At 45.5% G+C, this 21,624-nt stretch overlaps 3 protein-coding genes across 5 annotated transcripts in view; 2 read left to right on the top strand and 1 right to left on the bottom strand.

Annotated features, from left to right (window-relative positions):
- Positions 1 to 3,024: 3,024 nt before the first annotated feature.
- Positions 3,025 to 19,733, bottom strand: LOC102377102. Of its 3 annotated transcripts, none has more exons than XM_006024227.2 (4): positions 19,043 to 19,733; positions 15,697 to 15,878; positions 15,159 to 15,248; positions 3,025 to 3,816 (listed from the first exon to the last, which is right to left on the bottom strand). In XM_006024227.2, exon 4 carries the CDS (start codon positions 3,793 to 3,795, stop codon positions 3,025 to 3,027), a length of 771 nt encoding a protein of 256 aa, XP_006024289.1. In that variant the 5' UTR covers positions 3,796 to 3,816; positions 15,159 to 15,248; positions 15,697 to 15,878; positions 19,043 to 19,733. The 3 variants fall into 3 exon arrangements, with proteins under 3 accessions (XP_006024289.1, XP_025060579.1, XP_025060580.1); XM_025204794.1 differs by lacking the exon at positions 19,043 to 19,733 and adding an exon at positions 18,699 to 18,724; XM_025204795.1 differs by lacking the exon at positions 15,697 to 15,878.
- SMCO3 (single-pass membrane protein with coiled-coil domains 3) lies at positions 14,285 to 17,032 on the top strand. The gene is made up of 2 exons (XM_006024191.2): positions 14,285 to 14,364; positions 16,195 to 17,032. Exon 2 carries the CDS (start codon positions 16,209 to 16,211, stop codon positions 16,896 to 16,898), a length of 690 nt encoding a protein of 229 aa, XP_006024253.1. The 5' UTR covers positions 14,285 to 14,364; positions 16,195 to 16,208; the 3' UTR covers positions 16,899 to 17,032.
- Positions 19,734 to 21,452: 1,719 nt separating the features above from the next.
- The window catches only part of WBP11 (WW domain binding protein 11), an 18,125-nt gene continuing 17,953 nt past the window's right edge, over positions 21,453 to 21,624 (top strand). Inside the window, exon 1 of the mRNA XM_025204834.1 lies at positions 21,453 to 21,602. The gene's annotated coding sequence lies outside the window, so the exon portion shown is untranslated. The remainder of the gene's footprint in view (positions 21,603 to 21,624) is intronic.

The following is a 21,624-nucleotide window of genomic DNA, read 5'->3' as shown; positions in this document are numbered from 1 at the left end:
GGAGAACCTTGCATTTATCGGCGTTGAACACCATCAGATTCTCGTCCGCCCACTTGCTGAGCCTGTCCAGGTCAGCCTGGATCACGCCCCCTGTCTTCTGGTATGGATGCTTTTCCCCAAAGTTTGGTGTCATTGGTGAACTTGGCCAGTTTGCTTCTGACTCCAGTGTCCACATCATTAATGAAGATGTTGAACAGTACAGGTCTAAGGTCACCGGGCACCATGATGATTGACTTCTGTCAATTACTAGCCTCTGGGTCCAACCATGGAGCCAATTTCCCAGCCAGCGGATCGTGGTGGACCCAAGGCCACAATTGGCCAGTTTTGCCAAGAGGTGATCATGGGATACCAGATCGAAGGCTTTTTTGAAGTCAAGATATATGACCTCAATCTCTTCTCCCTTGTCTAGGTGATAGGTCACCTGGTCGTAGAAGGAAATGAGATTGGTCAAGCAAGATCTACCCGCAACAAACCCGTGCTGGCTATCCCTCAGGATGTTGGCATCGGCCAGTCCATTAAGGATGGCCCCTTTAATAAACTTTTCTAAGATCTTCCCTGGGATAGAAGTCAGGCTGATGGGCCTATAGTTTGCCGGATCCACTTTCCTCCCTTACCTTAGTGTGTGTGTGTGTGTCGGGGAGGGGTGTGATACTATTAAAACTAACTGTCCCTTCTATTTTATTGCTTTTACTTTCAGTGTGTGATACCAGTGATCATAATTCATGTCACATACTGAAATAAGAATACTATTTAAATATATGCTTTCCTAATTTTTAAAAGTTAATTTAGCATATCTCTGAGGCATCAAAGCAATAACTATGAGGTTCTTTAATCCCAAAACAACTACAGCGTGTGAACAGTAATGAAAATTTCCCACTCCACTTGATTATGTCTGTCTTAGAGGGGCCATATCTTAAACATGAGGTTGTTGTTTAGCCTCTGGCTCATTGAGGCTTTGGTCTGAGCTCAGTCTATTAACAAGATGACCAAATATGATTATACTGTTTTACACTGAAGACATCTAGCCACTAAAAATTGAACTGAAACTCAGTAATGCATTTACACAGACTACCAAATAGCCACTTTGTTTCTTTTACAACCTGGCCACTATGTTATTTACTTAATTATGCAGCAATATCCTTCCTGATTCCTGCAACCCATTTGCAATATATTTTTATAGTGCATCACAGCTTTTCTCTAGCATGGCAATTGAGATTTTCTTTAAATGTCTCACTGATCCAGTCTTCATTCAGTTCATTTACTACTAGCCTTTTAGGAGCTCTGCACCATCTGAAATTTATGCTTATGTAAAATTATATTTGTGCATCCTAGCTGATGTATTTTTCTATTAACCTGCTCAGTACAATTTTCCCCAACTAGGAATTGATGGACCCAGACTCTGGTGGCAGGGGAATGTCTACACTGTAGATCCCAAACCAGACTCTGGCCTGAGTTAGCTATTCTGCTGCTCAGCAATGTTGGATGCCTATACACACCATGGGGTTTAATCCTTACTAAATTAAATAGGTTTATACAATTTAAACTTGTTTATTTTAGAGCGTTGCATCATTGTGTTTGCACACACTTGGTTTTCGAACGAATTAAGCTCAGTCTCTGGCCAGCATGGCAGGAGAGTGGGGTGGTCCAGCACTGCCTCCCCTGGGCCAGGGCCCCCTACCCCATGTCCTGCCACGCAGCTGTGGGAACAGGGAGCTGGCAAATGGTACATGAAAACAAAAAAAGTGGAAGCAATTTGAAAGCAGAAGCAATTCAAAGTGGTGAACTATAGAAAAGCCGCAGCTCCATCTGGTGGATAAAGAGGCTCATTACACGTTTTTGAGTGCCTTTGTGTTTGCATGCAACCAGTCCATGGATGCAATGCTTTAATTCGTGGTGAGCCAAACTAAACTACATCCGAGGAATCTTACTTTAATGCACCAGAAAGACTTTTAAAGTGTCTGGAAAACCTGCCTGTGCAAACAGTCACGCTGTTGCAGTGCAAGAAAGGGCAAAAAATGTGGCGGGTACAAAGGCCCATTATGATTTAGGTACTTCTAGGAAGGCTCAGAAATAGACATTTATTAGATGCCCAGGGAACTTTCAGATGTAATGATAAAACATTTAAAAAGGGCTGAGGGACAGGCTGCTGAACTGTGTGTCAGATAAGCCAATGTAGCTGCAGTATCTGTCCACTCCTTTACTTGTACAAATAGACTAGTGCTGTAACTTTAAAAATAAATTAAATTGATTTAAAGTCACAGTGGCTTAGGAACAGACAGAAAAAACAGCTACATTGGCTCAGTGTTTCTTGAAGTAAACCAATATAATTGTTTCATCTGTCCACCTCCAAATTTAGGCGTCCAGGAAATGTAGGTGCCTCCAGGATTAGAAAGTTGACCAAAAATTATGAAGACCTATAGGTGCCTTAACTGAGTTAGTTGCCCAAGTCCTTCTGTCGATTTACCTCTAAGTCACATAGCCACGGTAGCACAGAAAAACTGATAGATGCACAAAATCATTCTTCACTTTACTGCACATTACGATCTCAAATCGCAATGGTCCTCTGCTCCAAAATGATAAATCACCTGCAAATCCAATCAGTGGTCAGTTTCCCTAAGAATACCCCTATCACAGCTAATTTAAAATCAAGGAACTCTAGTTGCCCAACTCACAAAAGTAGACAAGTCAAACTGAACTAACACTATTGAAATAATCAAATAGGCTTGGCCAGACTGTTAAAACATACTTAATAAAGATACAATTTCAACAGTCAACAGTTTGACACTCACGTTACCTTTTGAGTTAGTTTCCTGTTAATTTTTATTTATTCAGATTTTGCATTAACAAAACAACCAGGCTTGACTTTCACTCTTTAATACAATGTTCAAATCTGGATGCTAAATGTGACAGAGGAAATTACTGAGGAAGCAGAAATTATCTCTTGTTCCTTTGCATAACTTTCCTGGTTGTAAGAACAGAAAGGAAAGAAATGGATCTCTACCATGTGAGCATTTGCCTGATGGATCACTGCACCTTCTCGGGCACCAGTGAGATACAGACCTCGACCAGTTTAACAATGCATTGGAATAATTCACAAGATGGTTTTAGTACCCTGACAGCTTCTTCCAGATAGTCTGCTGCTATTTTCAGGCTGTTCTTAGTAGTTTGTCCCTGAAGAATAGCTTGTTTGAAGCCAGGCAGTGAGAAACTGGTTGACGGATTGAGTGGTCCAGTCTGCTGAGCGGTACTCCTTGAAGGGATGCTGCTATTGTCAGTAGTTGGTAGTATTTTCGTGAGGTCATTGTGATTTATAAGGTCAGCAACTTGGAGGGATAAGGCAGGGGAAGTCACCAACTGATGAATGGCAGACTCTATTGAGTCTGAGAGATTGCCATGTTTCAGCAGCACTGCAATGAATGGACCACATATACCTCCTAAAACTCCCTTATAATTTTCATACAGGTCCTTTACAACTGCAATCTTCTCCTGCAGAGAGGTGATGGGGCCAGCAATTTTAGCATACAACTGTTGGCCGATGTGATGCTTAACATCTTTGGCTTCTGTTTCTACAACAGTTTGCATCTCTTTCAGAGAGCTGACCAAGAGCTGAAGGTTCTCTTTAAGGCTAAGGCTTTCTGTCACTGAAATGATGGGGAAGTGGGTACCAAGGTGCTGATTGAGGATTCTGAATATTGTGTTGGTTGAAGAGACATATAAATACACATAATCATACAGAGTCTGGCTGGCTTTGATCAGTCTTTCCTCATCTGTCTCTGAACCCAAGAAGGACAACATTTCCAGGAAGGAGACTGCACACTGAAAACCAAACCAAAAAACAAACAAACTTACAGGTGAGGAAAATCAGAGATACTTGTATTCTGCGCTGTAATAGAATATTTCATACTTATTTAAAAAGACAACTGGAACGAGAAAAGAATTTCTCTTAAACAGCACATTGGCGTAACCCTTTACATTTTGCATGCCTCCTTCTGTGGGGTAAATTCAGGTCTGGTGTAAGCAGATGCCTTTCGCTGATATGATGCTTATGCTAGGTTTGAACTTGACCCTTTACATATAAGCAAAAATATAGCATTTAAGTATAAGAATAAGTGTAACAGGGCAGCTCTGTGGCCTTGGCAGTGGTGGTGGAAGGGGCCGCTGGAGTTGCCAGGGCCAGCCACCAGCTATGGTGACCATTATTTTTGCATCCCATTTAAAGGCAGGACCTTTGAAATACTTAAGTAATATTTGAAATATTTAGGTTTTTTTTTTAAATGTAGGTAATTGATATATATTAATATTTAGGTAATATTTGAAATATTCAGGTAATACTTCATAGATTTCATAGATTTTTAGGATTGGAAGGGTAGATCATTGAGTAGATCATCGAGTAGATCATCGAGTCCGACCCCCTGCCCTGGGCAGAAAAGAGCGCTAGAGTCAGATGACCTCAGCTAGGTGCTTGTCTAGTCTCCTCTTAAAGACCTCCAAGGTAGGGGAAAGCACCACCTCCCTTGGAAGCCCATTCCAGATTTTGGCAACCCTCACCATAAATAATTTTTTCCTAATGTTTAATCTAAATCTGCTCTCCATCATTTTATGGCTATTGTTCCTAGTAAGCCAAGGGGTGCCCTGGTAAACAGTGTATCCCTTATTCCTTGCTGTGCCCCCCAAATGAATTTGTAGGCGGCCACAAGATCCCCCCTCAGCCTTTTTTTGCGGAGGCTGAAGAGATTCAGGTCCCTCAATCTCTCCTTGAAGGGTCTTACCTGTGGACCCATATGAGTAGCCCTCCTCTGGACCATCTCAAGATTATCCACACCCCTCTTGAAGTCTGGTGCCCAGAACTGGATGCAGTACTCCAGCTGTGGTCTTACCAATGCTGCACAGAGGGGAGGTATCACCTCCTTAGACCTGCTCGTGATGCACCTTCTAATGCATGAAAGAGTGCGATTGGCTTTACTTATCACTTCATTACATTGACGACTCATGTTCATTTTGGAGTTGACTATGACTCTGAAATCCCTTTCTGCTCCTGTGCTGCTTAGGAAGTCACCTCCCAGTCTGTAGGTGTGTTGGTGATTCTTTCTCCCTAGATGCAGCCCCTTGGGCAGGCTGCAGGCCAGTTGCCCCAGCCTGCTAGCTGCCTGGCACGCTGCACCTCAGTGCCACGTGCCTGCCTGGCCCGTGCCATCCAGGGAAGCAGGGTGCTGCAGCCTGCTGCAGGGTGCTGTAGGCTCCAGCCAGGCCTGCCAGCATCCAGGCCCAGCTGCAGGCTGCTTCTGGATGCCAGAGCCAGCTCCACCTGCCCACAGCCTACCCCCAGCAGTCTGCCTTAAGCCTGCAGGTGCTGTGGGGCATTGCCTTAGCTGTGTGGCTGTCACTCTCATGTGCATGAAGGTGTGATTTTGTGAATCTGGGAATATGGGCCAAACACATCTTCTATCTTCCCCTGCAGGACTTTCAGAAGAGCAGAGATAGAAGCAGAAAATGAAGATTAAAAACAACGGAAGATAGAAGATAGAAAATAGAAGATTATAGACATAAGATTAGACACATTATAAAATTAGAAGGGTTATAGAATAGATATAGAAATAGAATAGAATAGAGTATTTCTAGTTATTTATTATTTATAGTATAGTTGTTAGTGATTTATTTATAGTTTATATACAAAGGAAAAAGAATTTTATATTTTTCTACTATATTTTTCTACTGTTTTATACTGTTTTTTTCTTTCTAAGGTTAAAGCTTTTATTCAGTGAGTAATATTTTTATCATGGATTGAAACAAATATTTTAAAGGTGAAAATAAAGGTTTTAATTTATAAAGTACCATGTGGATGTGATGTGTTTTCTTTCACAGGCAGATTGGTGTGGGAGTCCATGAGGATTGGGGGTGGGGGAGGGGAGGACTGTGCAGGCTATTGTGGCTTGGCGTGGGGATCTCTGTGGACAGCTACAGCTTCAGGGAAGTGGGGAGGGGGAGGAATACATTTCGGGAGTGAGGGGATTATTGGTTTGCCAGCACTCCCTGCAGTAATTAAGTACTAAAGAGATCAGCAGGGTGGATTGTTATATGACTCCCCCTGCTGACATTTACTGTGAATTGTAAACTGTGAATTTTTTTTCAGATGCAACGTTTCACAAGGAAAATTCTCAGAAAGATCTGTAGGATACCTGTGAAGTAGACATTTAGAAGCTTTGTCCAGTTCCACAGGATCTAGTGTCACATATTTTAGGACTGAACGAAATGTAAAATAAAATGTTATTGGTTGCTTTGAATCTGCACTCTAATCCATAGATAATGTTGTCCAAAGTTGCATCAAAAACATTCCTTCTAAATAAAGATTCTGGATCATTTTCAGAGATGGTAGAATGTGATTCCTCAGCTGTGTCATCATGAAATCTTTTTCGCTTCTTGCCGCTCTTCTTTGGTAACTGTGGCAAAATTCCCATGCCTTCTGCTACAAGACATGCTTCCTGTAGAATTTTGGGCCACTGATCTCCAAGTTGTTTTACTTTTACTGATTCAATCAAGAGAGAGTCCCCTGACTTGTAAAATCTTGTTTCTGTCATCAATACTTGTAAGAACCTTGTACCAGAAGCTAGCCAACAAAAGGCATGAAAATGAGCTGAAGTACCTTTCCAGTGCTTCCAGCTGTGATTGAGCTTTAGTGTCAAATTTAATTCAAGAGCACATTCCAGTGCTTCCAGAATACCTGGAAGATGCTTGGTGAGTGGACGGATAGCATTAGCACGTCCAGCCCAGCATGTCTCTGACAGAGAGTGGAGTGAGCAGTGTATCTTACCTGTTATAATTTTCTACCTCACTGAAAAACACAAAAAGCTGCTGCACACAACCAAAAGATGTTAATGTTTCAGTACGTGCTGCTGCAGCATTAACTCTTACAAGATTTAGTGAATGGGAAGCACAAGGAGAATACACATCAACTTCATTTTTGGACATAATGCAGGCCTGAACACCTTTTATTTTCCCTGACATATTAAAGCCATTATCAAAACCATGACCCCTACAATCATCAAGAGGAATGTTATGACGCTTCAAGCTGGCAATTAGCATTTCAGCTATCTGCTCTCCATTTTCTAAAACAAAGTTGATAAACTCAAAAAACCTTTCTACAATGCTAAATGTACCAGTATTTTTGTTGTGAACTACAAATCGGATTATCAACATGTGTTGTTCTTGGTGAGAGACATCAGGCGTAGCATCACGTATGGTAGAATAATAAATGGTCTTTTCTCTCTCTGCAAGAATGGCCGTCTGCACACTCTTACCACATAATTCAGTAAACTCATTCTGACTCTCCCATGAGAGATAATGAGCCAGTCCTTGCATCGTTTTTACCTCTGTTTGCTTCTGTTTGACTTTGGCCCAATGTTCACGAGTGATGCTGTCAGAATGAGGTATTAACTCAAGAGTCCCACGACTGCGTGGGTCACCTATCAGATTATTATCCCCTTGGAACGCTAAACCTCTTGAAGCAAGACATAAGGTAACATCCAACAATCTTCTCAGTATTTCTTTCCATCTTGTTGCTTCTCTTAATATTTGTTTTTGAACAGCACTGCCCACTCCATGTTCACCTGACAGTGACTGCTGTAATTCCTTCCACTGGCAGTAGCAAGTTGTATGTTCGATGCTCTTTTCATGTTCAGGAAGTTCATGATACAGCTTTTGCCATTTTGTCACATTTGGTGAATACCCTTCACTTTTTGCCAGCATTCTGCATTGTTTCTGTCCCCCGACATGGAAAACAATACAGCACCTGATTGGGTAGGACTCCAAACAAGCCAGTCTCTTGGTAGCTGTTCTCCATTGGAAGTCTTACACTTGAGAAGAAATTCAGGATACTTATGCACACCAACATGTTTTGGAATTGACTTTGCTAGCTTCCACATTTCTTCAAAAGTCAGGACACCAGATAGAACAATTTTTTGCCAGACAGAATCTGTTATCAGTTTAGGCCACAAGCCTGGGTCTTTGAAAAAGCATGAATCAGATTGTGTAGTACTACTCTCTCCTGTTTTTTGTAACCCTTCTTCTGAACGTAGTGGTGCTAATGGTGATATTACCTGACTATCTTTTGAAAGTATTAGATTGGAGTTACATGATGCATCTGGCAGCTTTTCTTCATCATCAGTTGCCACAGGCACAGTCTCTATATTAAAGTCATTTCCATCTTGCTTTTGTTCATCTACTTTCTTAGGTAGTGTATTGCCTGAGCCAGACTGCAGAAAGGCCTTGTCTGTTTTGAAAAACAGGAAGATTGATTGTTGTCTTTTAGCTCATTTTAGTTCCCTTTGTTTTACCTCCTTACATTTCTGGCTGCCTGATATGTATTTATAGTCAGAGATGGTGTGTGTGTGAGAGAGAGAGAGAGAGAGAGAAAGAAATGTCCTTTCCTTCCAGGCACTAACCCCATACCTGTTTCATTTCTACTCTGTGCAAGGTTTAGACCATCAGGCCTAACTCATTACTCACTTTTGGGCCTGTAAATCCTACCAGCAACACTATGGCTTCCACTGTCCCTGGGATCAACGTCCCTGGTTATATGGTTAAGAAGGATGTGGATAACCTTGAGAGGGTCCAGAGGAGGGCCACTCGTATGGTTAAGGGTTTACAAGCCAAGCCCTATCAGGAGAGACTGAGGGACCTGGACCTCTTCAGCCTCCACAAGAGAAGGCTGAGAGGTGATCTTGTGGCCACCTACAAATTCACTAGTGGGGCACAGCAAGGAATCGGAGATGCTCTGTTCACCAGGGTGCTTCTTGGGGTAATAAAGAACAGTGGTCACAAACAGACAGAGAGCAGATTCAGGATAGACATCAGGAAAAACTTCTTCACTGTAAGGGTGGCCAAAACTTGGAATGGGCTTCCAAGGGAGGTGGTGCTCTCTCCTACCTTGCGGGTCTTTAAGAGCAAGTTGGATAGGCACCTGGCTGTGGTCATCTGAACCCAGCAGTCTTTCCTGCCTAGGGCAGGGGGTTGGACTTGATGATCTGTTGAGGTCCCTTCCGACCCTAGCATCTATGAATATTGGCAGACAGTAAGTGTGCACATCTACACATGTGCATGCTTACTGCTCAATAAAAACACCTAATCATGAGTAAATTTGATACCTGCAAATGTAGGTATCAAATTTACTCGCATTAGTTACTGCATAGTAATGCATGTGTAGATGCCACCCAGGGGCAAATTTGCTCCCAGGTCAGCATGGCTACTAGGGGGCTGGCCTGAGGCTAGCCCTATGGCTCTGGGCTGGGAGCCTCTCCTGCTCCAGGGCTGGGCTGCCTCTATGGCAGCCCCTGCCACAGGCCTTTAAAAGCCTGCAGGCATTTTGAGCCCTGGGGCACACCAGCAGTGAGCCTGAGAGAACTCCAGGTCCCTGTGTCCACTTGGACAGGCTGCAGGCTAGTTGCACCAGCCTGCTAGCCCCCTGGCATCACTGCTTGGCACCTCAGTGCCGCATGCCTGCCTGGCCTGTGCCGTCCAGGCCAGCAGGGTGCTGCAGCCTGCTGCAGGGTGCTGTAGGCTCCAGCCAGGCCTGCTAGCATCCAGGTCCAGCTGCAGGCTGCTTCTGGATGCCAGGGCCAGCGCCACCTGCCTGCAGTCCACCCTCAGCAGCCTGCCCTAAGCCTGTAGGTCCTGTGGGGCAGTGCCTCAGCTGTGTGGCTGCAGGACACTGTCCAGGCCTGGCAGCACAGGGACAGCTGCATGGTGACCCATAGAGCCAACGCGGGACCCCCCCATGGAATCCTCCTCACCCACGCCCATGCCTGCACCCATGCCTACCACCCAGGGCCCCAACTGGTCGCAGAAGACTGGTGACCTTGTGGCACTGTAAGGTGAGACAGAAGTGCAGCACCAGTCTGAGTGGGAAGGGTGGTCCAACACCCATGTTTATGATGCGCTGTAGGGTCTGGATGCGGGAGAGTGGGCACAACCAGTTGGCACAGCAGTGCCACATAAAGATCAAGGCCTTGCAGGGACAGTGGGTGGCCATCAACAACCACAACTGTCAGTCAGGGAGTGCCCATAAGTACATGCCCTTTATGCAGCAACTGATGGAGATCCTTGCACCTCAGGATCCAGGCCACAGGTATGCTGTCTACAGCGGCAGGGGTGGCCTACCTGGGCTACTGCCCCAGGCTGCCACCCCTGCTGACACGTCACTGGGGGAGGGCCGCTCAGGCCTACAGCCACTCATCCTGCTGAGCTCCCTGGCTGCAGCTCCTACCAGCAGCTCAGGGAGCCTGGGCCAGCACCTGCCACACCAGCTCCACAGCCCTAGGCCTTGCCATGAGGGGCAGCTCCTCCCTGGAGGGGCCCTGACCAGATGCCAGCTCACCGTCCCTGCTGTCTGAGGACACTGCCCCCTGTGTCTCTGCCCTGTGTCTGAGGACACTGCCCCACAACCTCCGCCGCCACATGGAGGGCTACATGTGGCTGCACTACATATACCTGCTCCCTGCTGCCCACCATCAGCATCAATCCTCAGCACGTGAGAGGCCCACGCCCATGTAGCTGTGGGGAAACAGGCTCCTAAATAAAGTTTAGCACTCTCACACCTCTCTGCATGCTTTGGAGGGGAACCCAGGGGAGTGTGGGCAGGGGCGGAGGGCAGGGGCGGGGAGGGCCCTTGCCCCAGTGCACATGGCTGGGGCTGGCATGACTGGTGGCTATGTGAGCGTGAAAGCTCACCCCTGTCACACTCTGGCAGTTGCCTTCATGCCACCTGCTGCCCAGTCCCTGACCCTAGCCCCACCTGCCCCCTGGCAGCCACCTGCTGCCCAGCTGCAGGCCCCTGCTTGGGTCTGTGAGGAGGTCCTGTGGTACCTTCAGCAGTCAGGAGCCCCTGGCCCAGCGCCCCTGCCTGGGCCCAGGTCCGCTACTCGCCCTGGCTCTATGCAGGCACAGAGCCAGAGCTGCCTGCAGCAGGGCCAGGACTGCATGCCAGCCTTGGTGGCTGTTGACAGCGCTTGGTGGAGAGGGAGCCACCCATGCCAGAGGAGCACTGGCTGTCATCTCCCCTGGGTGAGCCCCCCACCCACCTCATGTGCCATGGCCTGTGCACCCATAGAAGAATGGCCAGAGGCCCAGGTGCTGGCCGCCTGTCCCTGGGTTTTGCTGCCTAGGCACCCCCACCCCATGCCCCCCCACCTTAGGATGGCACATAAAGTACAGTGTACATAGTTTTCATGGGGAAGAAGACATTTTATTGTTGGTAGGTGATGGAGGGGTTCTGTTTGTTGGGGAGGGAGGGGAGCTCTGGTTGATGTGAGGGAAATAAAGACTTGTTCTTCTGAGACGTGACTGCAGTGAGCGTGGTGCTGCGGGTGAGCAGTGGTGCAGGGTGGAATAGAACAGGGAGTGCTGGAGGAGGTGGTCCGCCGGTGCCTCACACACCCAGTGACCTGGCCCCCAGTGGCAGATGCACAGCTTTTCTGCACCTTGGGGGGGAAGGGGCTGCCACTGTTGCTGTTGCCGCAGGTAGCGCTCCCACCTCCACATGTCCTCTGCCCACTGTGCCTCCTCTGTCCAGGCCTCATGGAAGAGCTCACCCTGGGCCTCACAGATGTTATGTAGCACTCAGACTGCGAAGATGACCCGGGAGAGATTGTTCTCAGTGAATCTGAGGTGGGCAGTGAGGGTGCACCAGTGGCTCTTGAGGTGGCCAAAGGTGCACTCCACCAGGGTGTGGGTCCAGTCCAAGCTGTGGTTAAAGTGGGCCTGGCAGAGGTCTAGCTGGCTAGTGTAGGGGTGCATGAACCAGAGCAAGAGTGGGTAGGTGGGGTCCCTGATGAGCAGGGGTGGGACTGCCATGGCACCCAGCTGCAGGTCCAGCACCCCTGGTGTGAAGCGGCTGCTGTGCTCCAGAGCTGGCAGGCCAGAGTTCCTAAAGAAACAGACATTGTAAGTGCTGCCTACCCAGCTGGCGCTCACATACATGAAGGCCCTGCAGTGGTCCGCAACAGCCTGCCTGCAGCACCATGGAGCGAAAGCTCCCCCCGGCTGTAATAGGGACAATCTTTGTGGGGCAGGCAGGTGATGGGGATGTGGGTCCTGTCCAGGGTCCCAATTCACTGGGGGAATCCCAGGGCACAGAACACGGCCATCACTGCCAGGGGGTCGCGCACATGGAGCATGGTGTCTACCAGCACATCCTGAAGGGTGCCACACACCTCCAGGACTGCCTTCCCAGTGGTGGCCTTGCCCACGCCGAACAGGTTGCCGATGTACAGAGGCTGGTGGGCATGGCCAGCTTCAGCAGGGTGAGGGCCAGCTGGGTGTCTGCAGGGAGGAGCGAGCACATGGTGAGGTCCTGTTACTTCAGGTGTGACTGGAACTGCTCCAGGAGATCCTGGAAGGTGTCCCAGGTCATTCAGAATGCCTCCAGACACTGCTTGTCATCCCAGGTATGCTGGACGACATGCAGCCACCAGTCCTGGTTGGCCCAGAGGGCCCAGAAGTGGCATGACTGGACACCCAGGCAGGCAACAGTGGTCCCAGCAGTTGCATTCTGGATCCCGTTGTCAGTGTCACTGCTGCGGTCTAAGGCAGGCAGACAGATTGAGGCAGCAGGTGTGCAGCAACGGCCCTGGGATAGTATGCAGCAGGCGGGAGGTGGTTGCTGGACACAGGGGAGCCGGGAGGGCCCAGACAGCCATGAGCCAGGTGGCAGTTGATGCGGTGGGCCAGCAGGGCCAGCCCAGAGGCCAACGGGAGTGCTGGTTATTGCTGCCAGGGGAAGGGGCTGGAACAATCATGGCGTGGGGAGGCACAAGTGTCCAGGACAGTGCTGCCATGTGCTGTTACTGTGCTGGGCACGCTACTCCTGGCCAAGGAAGGGTCTGGCCACAGAGCAGCATGTGGCCCTGGCTTTTGAAAAGGGCTGCCAGTTGCAACCAAAGCCTGGAGCTCCCCTGGTGGTGGCAGGACCCCACGGCAGGACCCCAGGAAGTAGCAGCAGTTTGGCAGCAAATCTGCTGCTGCTTCCCTGCACATGTAGATGCCTGCCTGGCATCATTTACTCATGAGTAAATTACTCATTTCTGCTTCCATTGAACTCAATGACAAAATTCCTACTGATTTCCATAGAAGAAGGCCTGAAGTGTCTTATGTTCTTGAGTAAGATAATTATCAGTAAGAAAATGAAGACCAAGAAACATTTCAGGTACAGGATTGTAGGATTTACCAACTATAAGACATTACTTAAATATCAAATAATGTTTAAAATTCTTAAAAATATGACATTTTAAAATTTATATTGAGGAACAATGGTTTATTTCCTGTTAATAATTGTCATTCATGTTCTGAACTATAGTATAAACACTATATGCCAGAAGGCTTGGCACTGATCAGAGCCCTCACAAACAGTGTTGAAGATCTGAATTTGGCAGGAAGCTCAGCAGAAACTGAAGGAATATGTAGAGGGAACAAAGTTTTGGTGAAGGTCTTTCCAAATCAATCTCAAATGTAAAGGGACCAATAGGGTGATGATGCCCTCATATCTTACAATCTAAGTTAGGTGACCCTGGTAAGCTCTTGAATGGGAAACTTTCAAATTTAAAAAACAGTTGAAGAAAATTAGTGGTTCTATCCTCAGAATTTTCTTTGGTTTTACATTCCAGCATGCACATAACTCTGAAATTAAGGGGAATTTTGTGGATTGATTTTGTATTGGGACGATGGCTCAGTGTTCAGAGGAAAATCAAGACTGAAGATATATATTTATGTCTCTGTTAGTGCATGTGTTTATCCTTAGTACACACCCATTTAACTTGAGAAAGGTCTGTCTAGCCATGTGACTGCATCTCACCCTGGTGTGCTGAGGGCTTACCTTTCCTGAGGTATATACTTTTCTGTTTGTTTTAGATTGCTCATCACTTTTCTTCCATAATTCATATGTTTAGAGTAACAATTAAACAACATGTTTGCAAAGCAATGAAATATATAGAATACATATTTTATAAATATTTTGGTGGGACTTGCGCTAAATGTATATGGATTGCTGCTATACTTCTACCTTAAAAACAGAAGACCTTTTGATCTATCCCTGCCAATCAAGGACTTTTTATCAGCACAAAATACATGAAAGCATTTTAAAACTGCAAGGAGTGGGAAAAAAAGACAATGAGCTCTGAGCCTGGATGTTGATTCTAGAGAGCAGTGATACGTTAAAATAACCTACAAACCAGGCAGGCAGCAGGACCCAGCTGGAGTAACAATCCCTACAGACTATGTCATCATAGTCTATCAGAAAATACGAGAGGAAGCCAGTGAAAAAAGAATTCATTGTCCTGCACATCCACAGCTGATTACAGAGGCTCTGAATAAAAACAGGTAGGTCGTATATATCATTGACTGTGTACATTTTTAAGATAAAGTTTTTATTGGGCAGAAGAGGCTGACGTAAGAGTATGCATGGATATTTATATATTATATGGACAGTCTGACTACTGAAGGTAATGTAATACCTATCTGAAAAAGAATAAATGCCAAGAAGGAGAGGAGCTGATTTTGATTTTCAGAAGATGCATACATCAGAGTAATAGGATGAACCTGAAATGGCCAGGGATAAAAAAATAGGAGCTAGAAGGCCTCTTCTGCCTCTTAAGTGTCTGTTATATCAAGGTAATTTGCATCATCACAGATCCTCACAGGAGGCGAGAGGCTCCATACCAGCTATGAACTGACTGCCCAAAGGAGTTTTCCATCTATCGACTCCTCTGTGAAATCCTATGAAACATGAACTTTCATGTCTTCCCAGAACTTTTACAATCTTTTCTCCAACGCCTGATGAAGGGTGTTTGTGCCCAAAAGCTTGCAACTAAAGAATTTTTTTTTGCAAAAATCTTGTTGGTCTAATAAAAGATATCCTCTCTACTAGAAGTCCTGGTTGCCTTTTCCTCTAGACCAATATGGCTACAACCTGGATACCTGTTATATTATTGACATTCACTATAACATTTTGTACTAATTATTAACACATTTAATCCTCTCAATATTTCTACACTGTAGTGCTACTTAACAATCTAACAGAGAAATAATTAGAATGAAATAATCTTAAGACTATTTTGAGTCAGAAAAAAGCCAGTATTCTATTTTCCTTAGGCAGAATTGATAAGGAATAGTACCTGCTTTCAAAATTCTTGGGTTCAGTTCAGTTCATTGTATTTCACTGAAATCACAAACTCAGAATGCAGATGAAAAACACGCCCTTCATTCTAAAAGAGAAGCATGGATTAAGTGTTCAATTTTTGACAGCATTATAAGACAGTGAGTGAAGACAATAACATTAATGCAAATTATTCCATTAATAACATTAAAATAACATTAATGAAAATTATTAAAAATTCATTCAAATTGGCATTTATCCAAACAGTGCCACTTGCACTGAAAGCTGATTGAGGAACCAGTGAAATAACTACATGTAATGTATCCTACTGGGGAGTGGAATGGCGTCTAGTAAAGTCCAGTCTGCAGGGTTAGAGTCAGATGATTCTGAACTGGTAGTGAATGCAAAAACCAGTAAGAAGAAAAATAATATGAAGGGCCTGAGTAGGAGGAAATATCTAACTATCAATTTTAGATATTCCTAGGATGTCTATCACTGTGATATCTACATGAAAAAGCACGAGCCTTGTCTTGAAAAAAATGCAAACTAAAACTCACCCACAAAAATATTAGGCCCAAGACGTAAGGGGAAGATGTTAAAAGAATTGAAGCAGCATGTTGCTTTATCTTCTAGTCCAGGGGGCCAGGTGAGTGGTTCAGGGCTGGTCTGCAGGCTGGATCCTGTAGATGAGGACAGTCTGCAGGCTGGATCCACCATGGAGGCAATGTGCAGGGTCAATCTGTGGGTGCAATCTGGCATCCCAATCTGGCCTTGCATGCCAGATCTGGTCACGGAGTGACCCTGTGTTCAGGCCTGGCCCTGCATGCCATGATTATGCCCAACTAGATTACCTTACAGTTAAGTTTCACTGGGTAAAATATAAAGGGGATGTAAACTGTAAAGTTAAGCAAGAACTAGTTTAAGCAGATCTATAGTAATGCAACACACATGTTAAAAGGATCCAGAATACTGTATGCCGGTTATCCATATTACCCAAACCCCACCTGCTTTCCCAGACTTCAAATATAAAAAAAGAACTTTTCTTTTCTCAGCAGCAGTTCTCTGAAGAATGGCTCTGAGTGACCTTCTCTACCCAGACAACCCAAAGAGACGGCAAGAAGTGATCCGCCTGCACCAAGAGCTGCTTGACTGCATGTCAGTTAACTTCCTTGCCACCAATGAACTGATTGGCGTGCTGAATGCACATTTGGGGTGTTCAATTGCCCACATCCAGATGAGAAAGACTGGCACCATTAAGGAAAACTGTGACATTATCATCCAAGCCATGGGTGAGATTCAACAGGAAGTCAGGAAGATTGACAAAGAAATGAAGGAAAAACTGGAGCCAATGCTGTACCAAAAACTTTGTGATATCAAAGAGCCAGAGGTGGGGAAAATAGCAATAGCACACAAAGTTTTTTCAATTATTCTTGGGGAAGCTACTTCCACTGCTGGTCTGTTAGCTGTGAAACTAATTGGCTCAAATGTTATAACCAATACCGTTAGCAAACTGGTCACTCTGCTTGCCCAGATTGGTGCTTCTGTTCTTGGAGGTATTGGAATTGCTATTCTTGGGCTAGGCATTGATGTGGTCCTCCAGGCCATCCTAGGAGCAGTTGAGAGGGATCAGCTGCTGGCCTCTGTTAAAAGTTATGAGGACCACCTGGCTGAATTTAAGACAGCCTCAGAAAAATATTCGTGTGCCATAAATGAAGCAACTTCAGTAGTGAAACATAAAACTCAGCGAGTGGCTTTTTAAGTTGTCTCTAGCTGTCACAATGACAGAACTTACTAGATGTAAGAATTAAATCAGTTCACGTATACTTTGATCCTTCATGGCTAAGCAAACTTTTTTCTTTAACTCCAGGCATTTTTGCAGTGGCACCAGGGATAGCTTAAAGAGTTGAAACTGAGCTCTTTCCATAACTGATTCAAGCCCACTTCAGAAAAGTAGTATATGAAAGTACCTGCTTCTGGTGTTTGCTGAGATTATGGGAAATAAAATGCTCATTCTTAATCTAGTAAACTAGTGGTCAAGTGGCTGCAGAAGATAAAATCATCATCAAGCCTATCTCTAATTCCCAGGTTCTGGAGAGATGCCAGTAGCTGAATAAAGGTCAGATCTACACTAGAAACTTTTGTTGATATAATAATGGTCAAGAGTGTGATTTTTATAATGTTTATTTATTTATTGGCAAAAGCCTGAGTGGAGATGCAAATACACTGACAAAGAAGGTGGGCTTTTTTTTTTTTTTGCCAGAATATCCACATTTGGAGGGTTACTGATATTGCAACTTTTTTCTGGTGCATACTAGACGTAATCTTGATATACAGGATTCCCTTTCTCAAGGTCATCTGTCAATGTTTTGAATCTGTATCTATGAAGCCACCCAGTGCCCTGCTTAAAATGAACTCTAATCCTGACAGAGTTGTGGTTTGAAAAATATGTGCGCACACAATTTAAACCCTACAGTTAAGAGATTAAAAGAAGGTTCCAGCATTCCAGAGACGCTATGGGCCCAATCATGAAAACACACGTGCAATTAATATTGTGCATACATGCAGTTCTTCTGGGTTAAATGGATCTACATCCAGGCAAAAGTGTTTGCAGGACGACTGGCCTACAAGGACATACTATTTTCTTTTCTTTAAAGTGATTAATGGATGAGTGATATGGGACTGTAGTGGATTTGTTCAATATATCCACAGCCTGTCCTGTAAAACATCACAACACAAATACTACAAATCTAAAATGTGCCTAGTTTGGAAACAAAAGGTTAGAGCAAAGAGTTTGATTTGTATGCCCCTTCTCTGAGACACACTGAACTTTGGGGTTTTTTTGGCTGTTATTTAAATAAAAATTGTAATTTTAAAAATATATTAAACCTGTACCATATTAATTTTGAGAGCTCTTTTCTCTGTTTGGTTGACTAAGTTCATAGGCACTTGTTCTTTGTCTCAAAAATTAGACTAAAGCTAAATCATGCACATTATTTACTGGTACTAAGAAAGGATGCAATATATAAGTTACAATACAGGTTGTTTATAAAGTCCTTGTGCAACTTTAAATTTAATAACTTTGTATGTAAACTCGATAGAAGCAAACTGTAAATGGTGACTGAAAGCATAATACATTAAGTTTTAACACAATACAGCTCAAATTTCTAGACTTCAACATAACTGCCATCTTTTGTGATACATCGTTCAGTCTGATTTTCCAACTCATAGCAAACATTTTCTAGCTGAGTGATTTCATGATTGGCATTTATGAGCCTTACCCTATACAATGCTTACACTATGCTAAAAAACATAATGAATTATGCTTTCAGTAGCCAAAGTCATTAACGTTTAAAGTTGCACAGGGACTTATAAGCACCTATATAAGTACTTATATAAGCACCCTGCATATAAACTGTACAGATCATTATATGAAAGTTGTACACAGGCTCAGTTTTTTATACCAAGACATACTGTGATAAAACTATTCAGAAAAGACCCAACAGCAGATTTGTATGGTAACAACTATTGTATCTGTGTAAAATTTGAAGCAGCTCTCCACCTTTTTATCTCTCTTCTATTCTCATTCCCTTATTCATGTTTGTCTCCCTTCCAACCTCATTTGCTTTCTTTGTTTTCCCTCTTTCCTTATGCTCTTTTCCCTTTCCTTCCTACTTCCAGGCTTAATTTCTTTTGTAGCTCTTAGTAGTCTATCAGTTGACTAAACCTCAGCAGGTGTGGCAATCACCCATTAAGCAGAAGAGTACTGGAAAGACTTACAGACCAAAACATCTAGCAGATTTTTCTGGCAGCTTGTCCATTTTAAGAAGGAAAGAAATACATTTCTGGGGGGAAGCGCGGGTGGGGGTGAGGGAGGGGGATTGAAAAGATAAAATTTTCATTCACCTTTACAGGTTCTTGGTGATACTGGGAAAAGAAAGATACATCTTTCATGAAGTAGAAACGGGGGGAAGAGTGAGCTCATCTCTATGAAGTACTCATATTGTAGGCTGTGGCAATCAGCCAGTCCCACAGAGCACAATGCAGTGACCTCACAGAGGCCTGGGGCTGGTCAGCAATTCTGCTTGATCTAGGAGATGTAGCAGTGACCTCACAGAGGCTTACAGGAGGATCTCTGTATTTTAGCTGGTTTTAAGGTAATGGAGGCAACCAAGCCCATTTATCCTGAATTTGTTAAGTGTAATAAAGAGCTCATTAACCAAGTCTGGCATGAAATTAGAGTGACCAGGTATTTCTACAGTGGCCTTCAAAGAGTTGCTTTCATGTGTAACAGTGGATACTTTGCTCCAGTGGAGAGTCTTTGAAATAAAGGAGTGCATGGAAAGGATAACTTAGTGCAGTGGGGGCCAAACTTTTTAGGAGGTTTGCCACAAATCAGCCCTGTTGCCTCCCCGCAAGACATTCAGATCCCTTTCCCCTGCCCAGCCTGCTCCTCGTTTCCTGCTTTTTGCCCTGCGTTTCCTGACTGATCTGCTGCTATGTTTTCCGCTCCTTGTCCTATCCACCAGTGTTGCCTGTCCCCTCCCAATTGCAAACATACAGCTTGCCTGTGCCACTTTTAGTACTTAAGCCACAGGTTGGCCATCCCTGACCTAGTCTGTTATGCTTTAAGTAGGTAGAGACTGGGTTTTAATAGAACAGTTTGCAAGAACAGTTTGTGGAAATCTTTTAGATTCACTTGGTAACGCAAGTCATAGAGTTGCTTGAAGCTGTAGTCACTTGTTTAACTACCGATTTTGAATAAGGAGAAACAGCCAGCATCCGCATTTCTCCCATCTATACACTTTGCATATGCTGGCTGTTTCAAAGTTGCCTGGTGGATCACGTGTCGTGCAGAAGTATGTGCCACTGCAACACCCTTCTGTGCACTTTCCTAAGTAGGCCACATCCAAGTTGCCTGCTGGTGTCCCTTAATAAAAAAATTAGAAACATTTTAAAACTACAGCTTAAACATGAAATTGCAGAGTAAGAAATCAGCCACAAACTGGACTGTGTTAAGTATGGTTTAAACAGAGACTACAGATTCGTATCCCATTACCTGGGTTAGCTATGGTGACCTCTTCACTCCCTTGGGTTCTTTCAGCATTTCCCCTCCCCTTCGCTTTCTCACCTATTGTATTCTAATCACTCTGCTTTATTATGACATCCTTTTACAACATCTGGATTATTTGACCCCAGCGGTCTTTCTTGCCCAGAGCAGGGAGGCTGGACCCAATGATCTCATGAGGTCCCTTCCAGCCCTAAACTTCTGTGAATCTGTGATGCGGTCAAAAGAGCAGTCAACGCCAGCTCTTTTGTGCTCTCTCTCTATATCTTGTGTCACAGGCAAACCCTCATAGTCAAGGATAATTGTCTTCCACCACTGCCTTATCTGTGGTCCAAAGACGCCTGACAAGACCAATTCAGGATTGCAACTTGGGCGCATGTTTCCGTGTGGGCTGGGCAGCTCTGGGTTCTTGATTTGGTCTGCGGCACGTTGTTTCTGCTGCTCCCACTTTTCCCACTGTTGTTGTGAGGTCTCAAAGTACCAAGATCCTCACAACTGACTCTTCCTCCGTTTGGGGGGCCACACTGGGTGATAGTCCCCCAGGAGCAGATGCTGCATTTTTTCAAGTGGGCCTTGAGGACGTCCTTGGACTGCTTTGTCTGCCCTTCTCTTGAGTGTACGCCTTGACTGAGCTCAGTCATATCTTATGCCAAGGGTGGGCAAAATGCGGCCCATGGGCCACATGCAGCCTGCCAGGCTATTCTATTCGGCCTGCAGGGCCGCTAAAACATTTCGAAAATTAATATTTACCTGCCTCTGACTGCCTGTCAAGCAGCCCTCGATGGCTTGCCAAAACTCAGTAAGCGGCGCTCCGCCCAAAATAATTGCCCCCCCCGTCTTATGCAGTCAAGTCTACGGAGGTGCACCCCAGTGCCCTGCCTGCTCGCTAGGGGAGACTAACGTGGAGAAACACCCCTTTCCCTTAGCAGAGCCCAGACCCAGGTGACGGGCACCGGGGTTTGGCCGCAGGAAGAGGCTTTGCTGCGCCAGGGGCGGGTCAAGCTGGGCCCCGAAACGAGTGACACCAGCGCAAGAGCGCGGGCTGTACGGACCCAAATCCACTCCCAGGCCAAGCCCTGACTCCGAGGCGGACCGCGACCCTAACCCAGACAATCCACTCCCTCCCCCGACCCGCCACGTGACTCACTCCACCCAATGGGCGCTCGGCCTGGGTTTTTTTTGGGGGGGGGGTTGCACTCCCGCCGTCACCATGGAGACCCCCGGCAGGGGGCGCCCTCCCTCCTCCCCGGCTCGCAGCCGGTTTCTGGCGGGGCCCGGAAGAGGTTCCCGGTCGGGGCGGAAGTGGCGCGCGGCTGCGGCTCATGCGAAATGGCGGCGGGGCCGTGCGTGCCGGGACCCCCGCGGCGGTAGGAAGGAGCTGCCGCCCGCCCGCCGAGGGGGAGCGCCGCGGGGCGGGGAT

The sequence above is a fragment of the Alligator sinensis genome, unplaced genomic scaffold (genome assembly GCF_000455745.1).
Source record: "Alligator sinensis unplaced genomic scaffold, ASM45574v1 scaffold166_1, whole genome shotgun sequence".
Taxonomy (NCBI): Eukaryota; Metazoa; Chordata; order Crocodylia; family Alligatoridae; genus Alligator; species Alligator sinensis.
This window is presented reverse-complemented; position numbering and strand designations above follow the sequence as displayed.

What these genes read in the sequence shown, in the direction of transcription:
- LOC102377102 (XM_006024227.2), bottom strand. Translation starts at nt 3,795, where the DNA reads ATGTTGTCCTTCTTGGGTTCAGAGACAGATGAGGAAAGACTGATCAAA.
- SMCO3 (XM_006024191.2), top strand. Translation starts at nt 16,209, where the DNA reads ATGGCTCTGAGTGACCTTCTCTACCCAGACAACCCAAAGAGACGGCAA.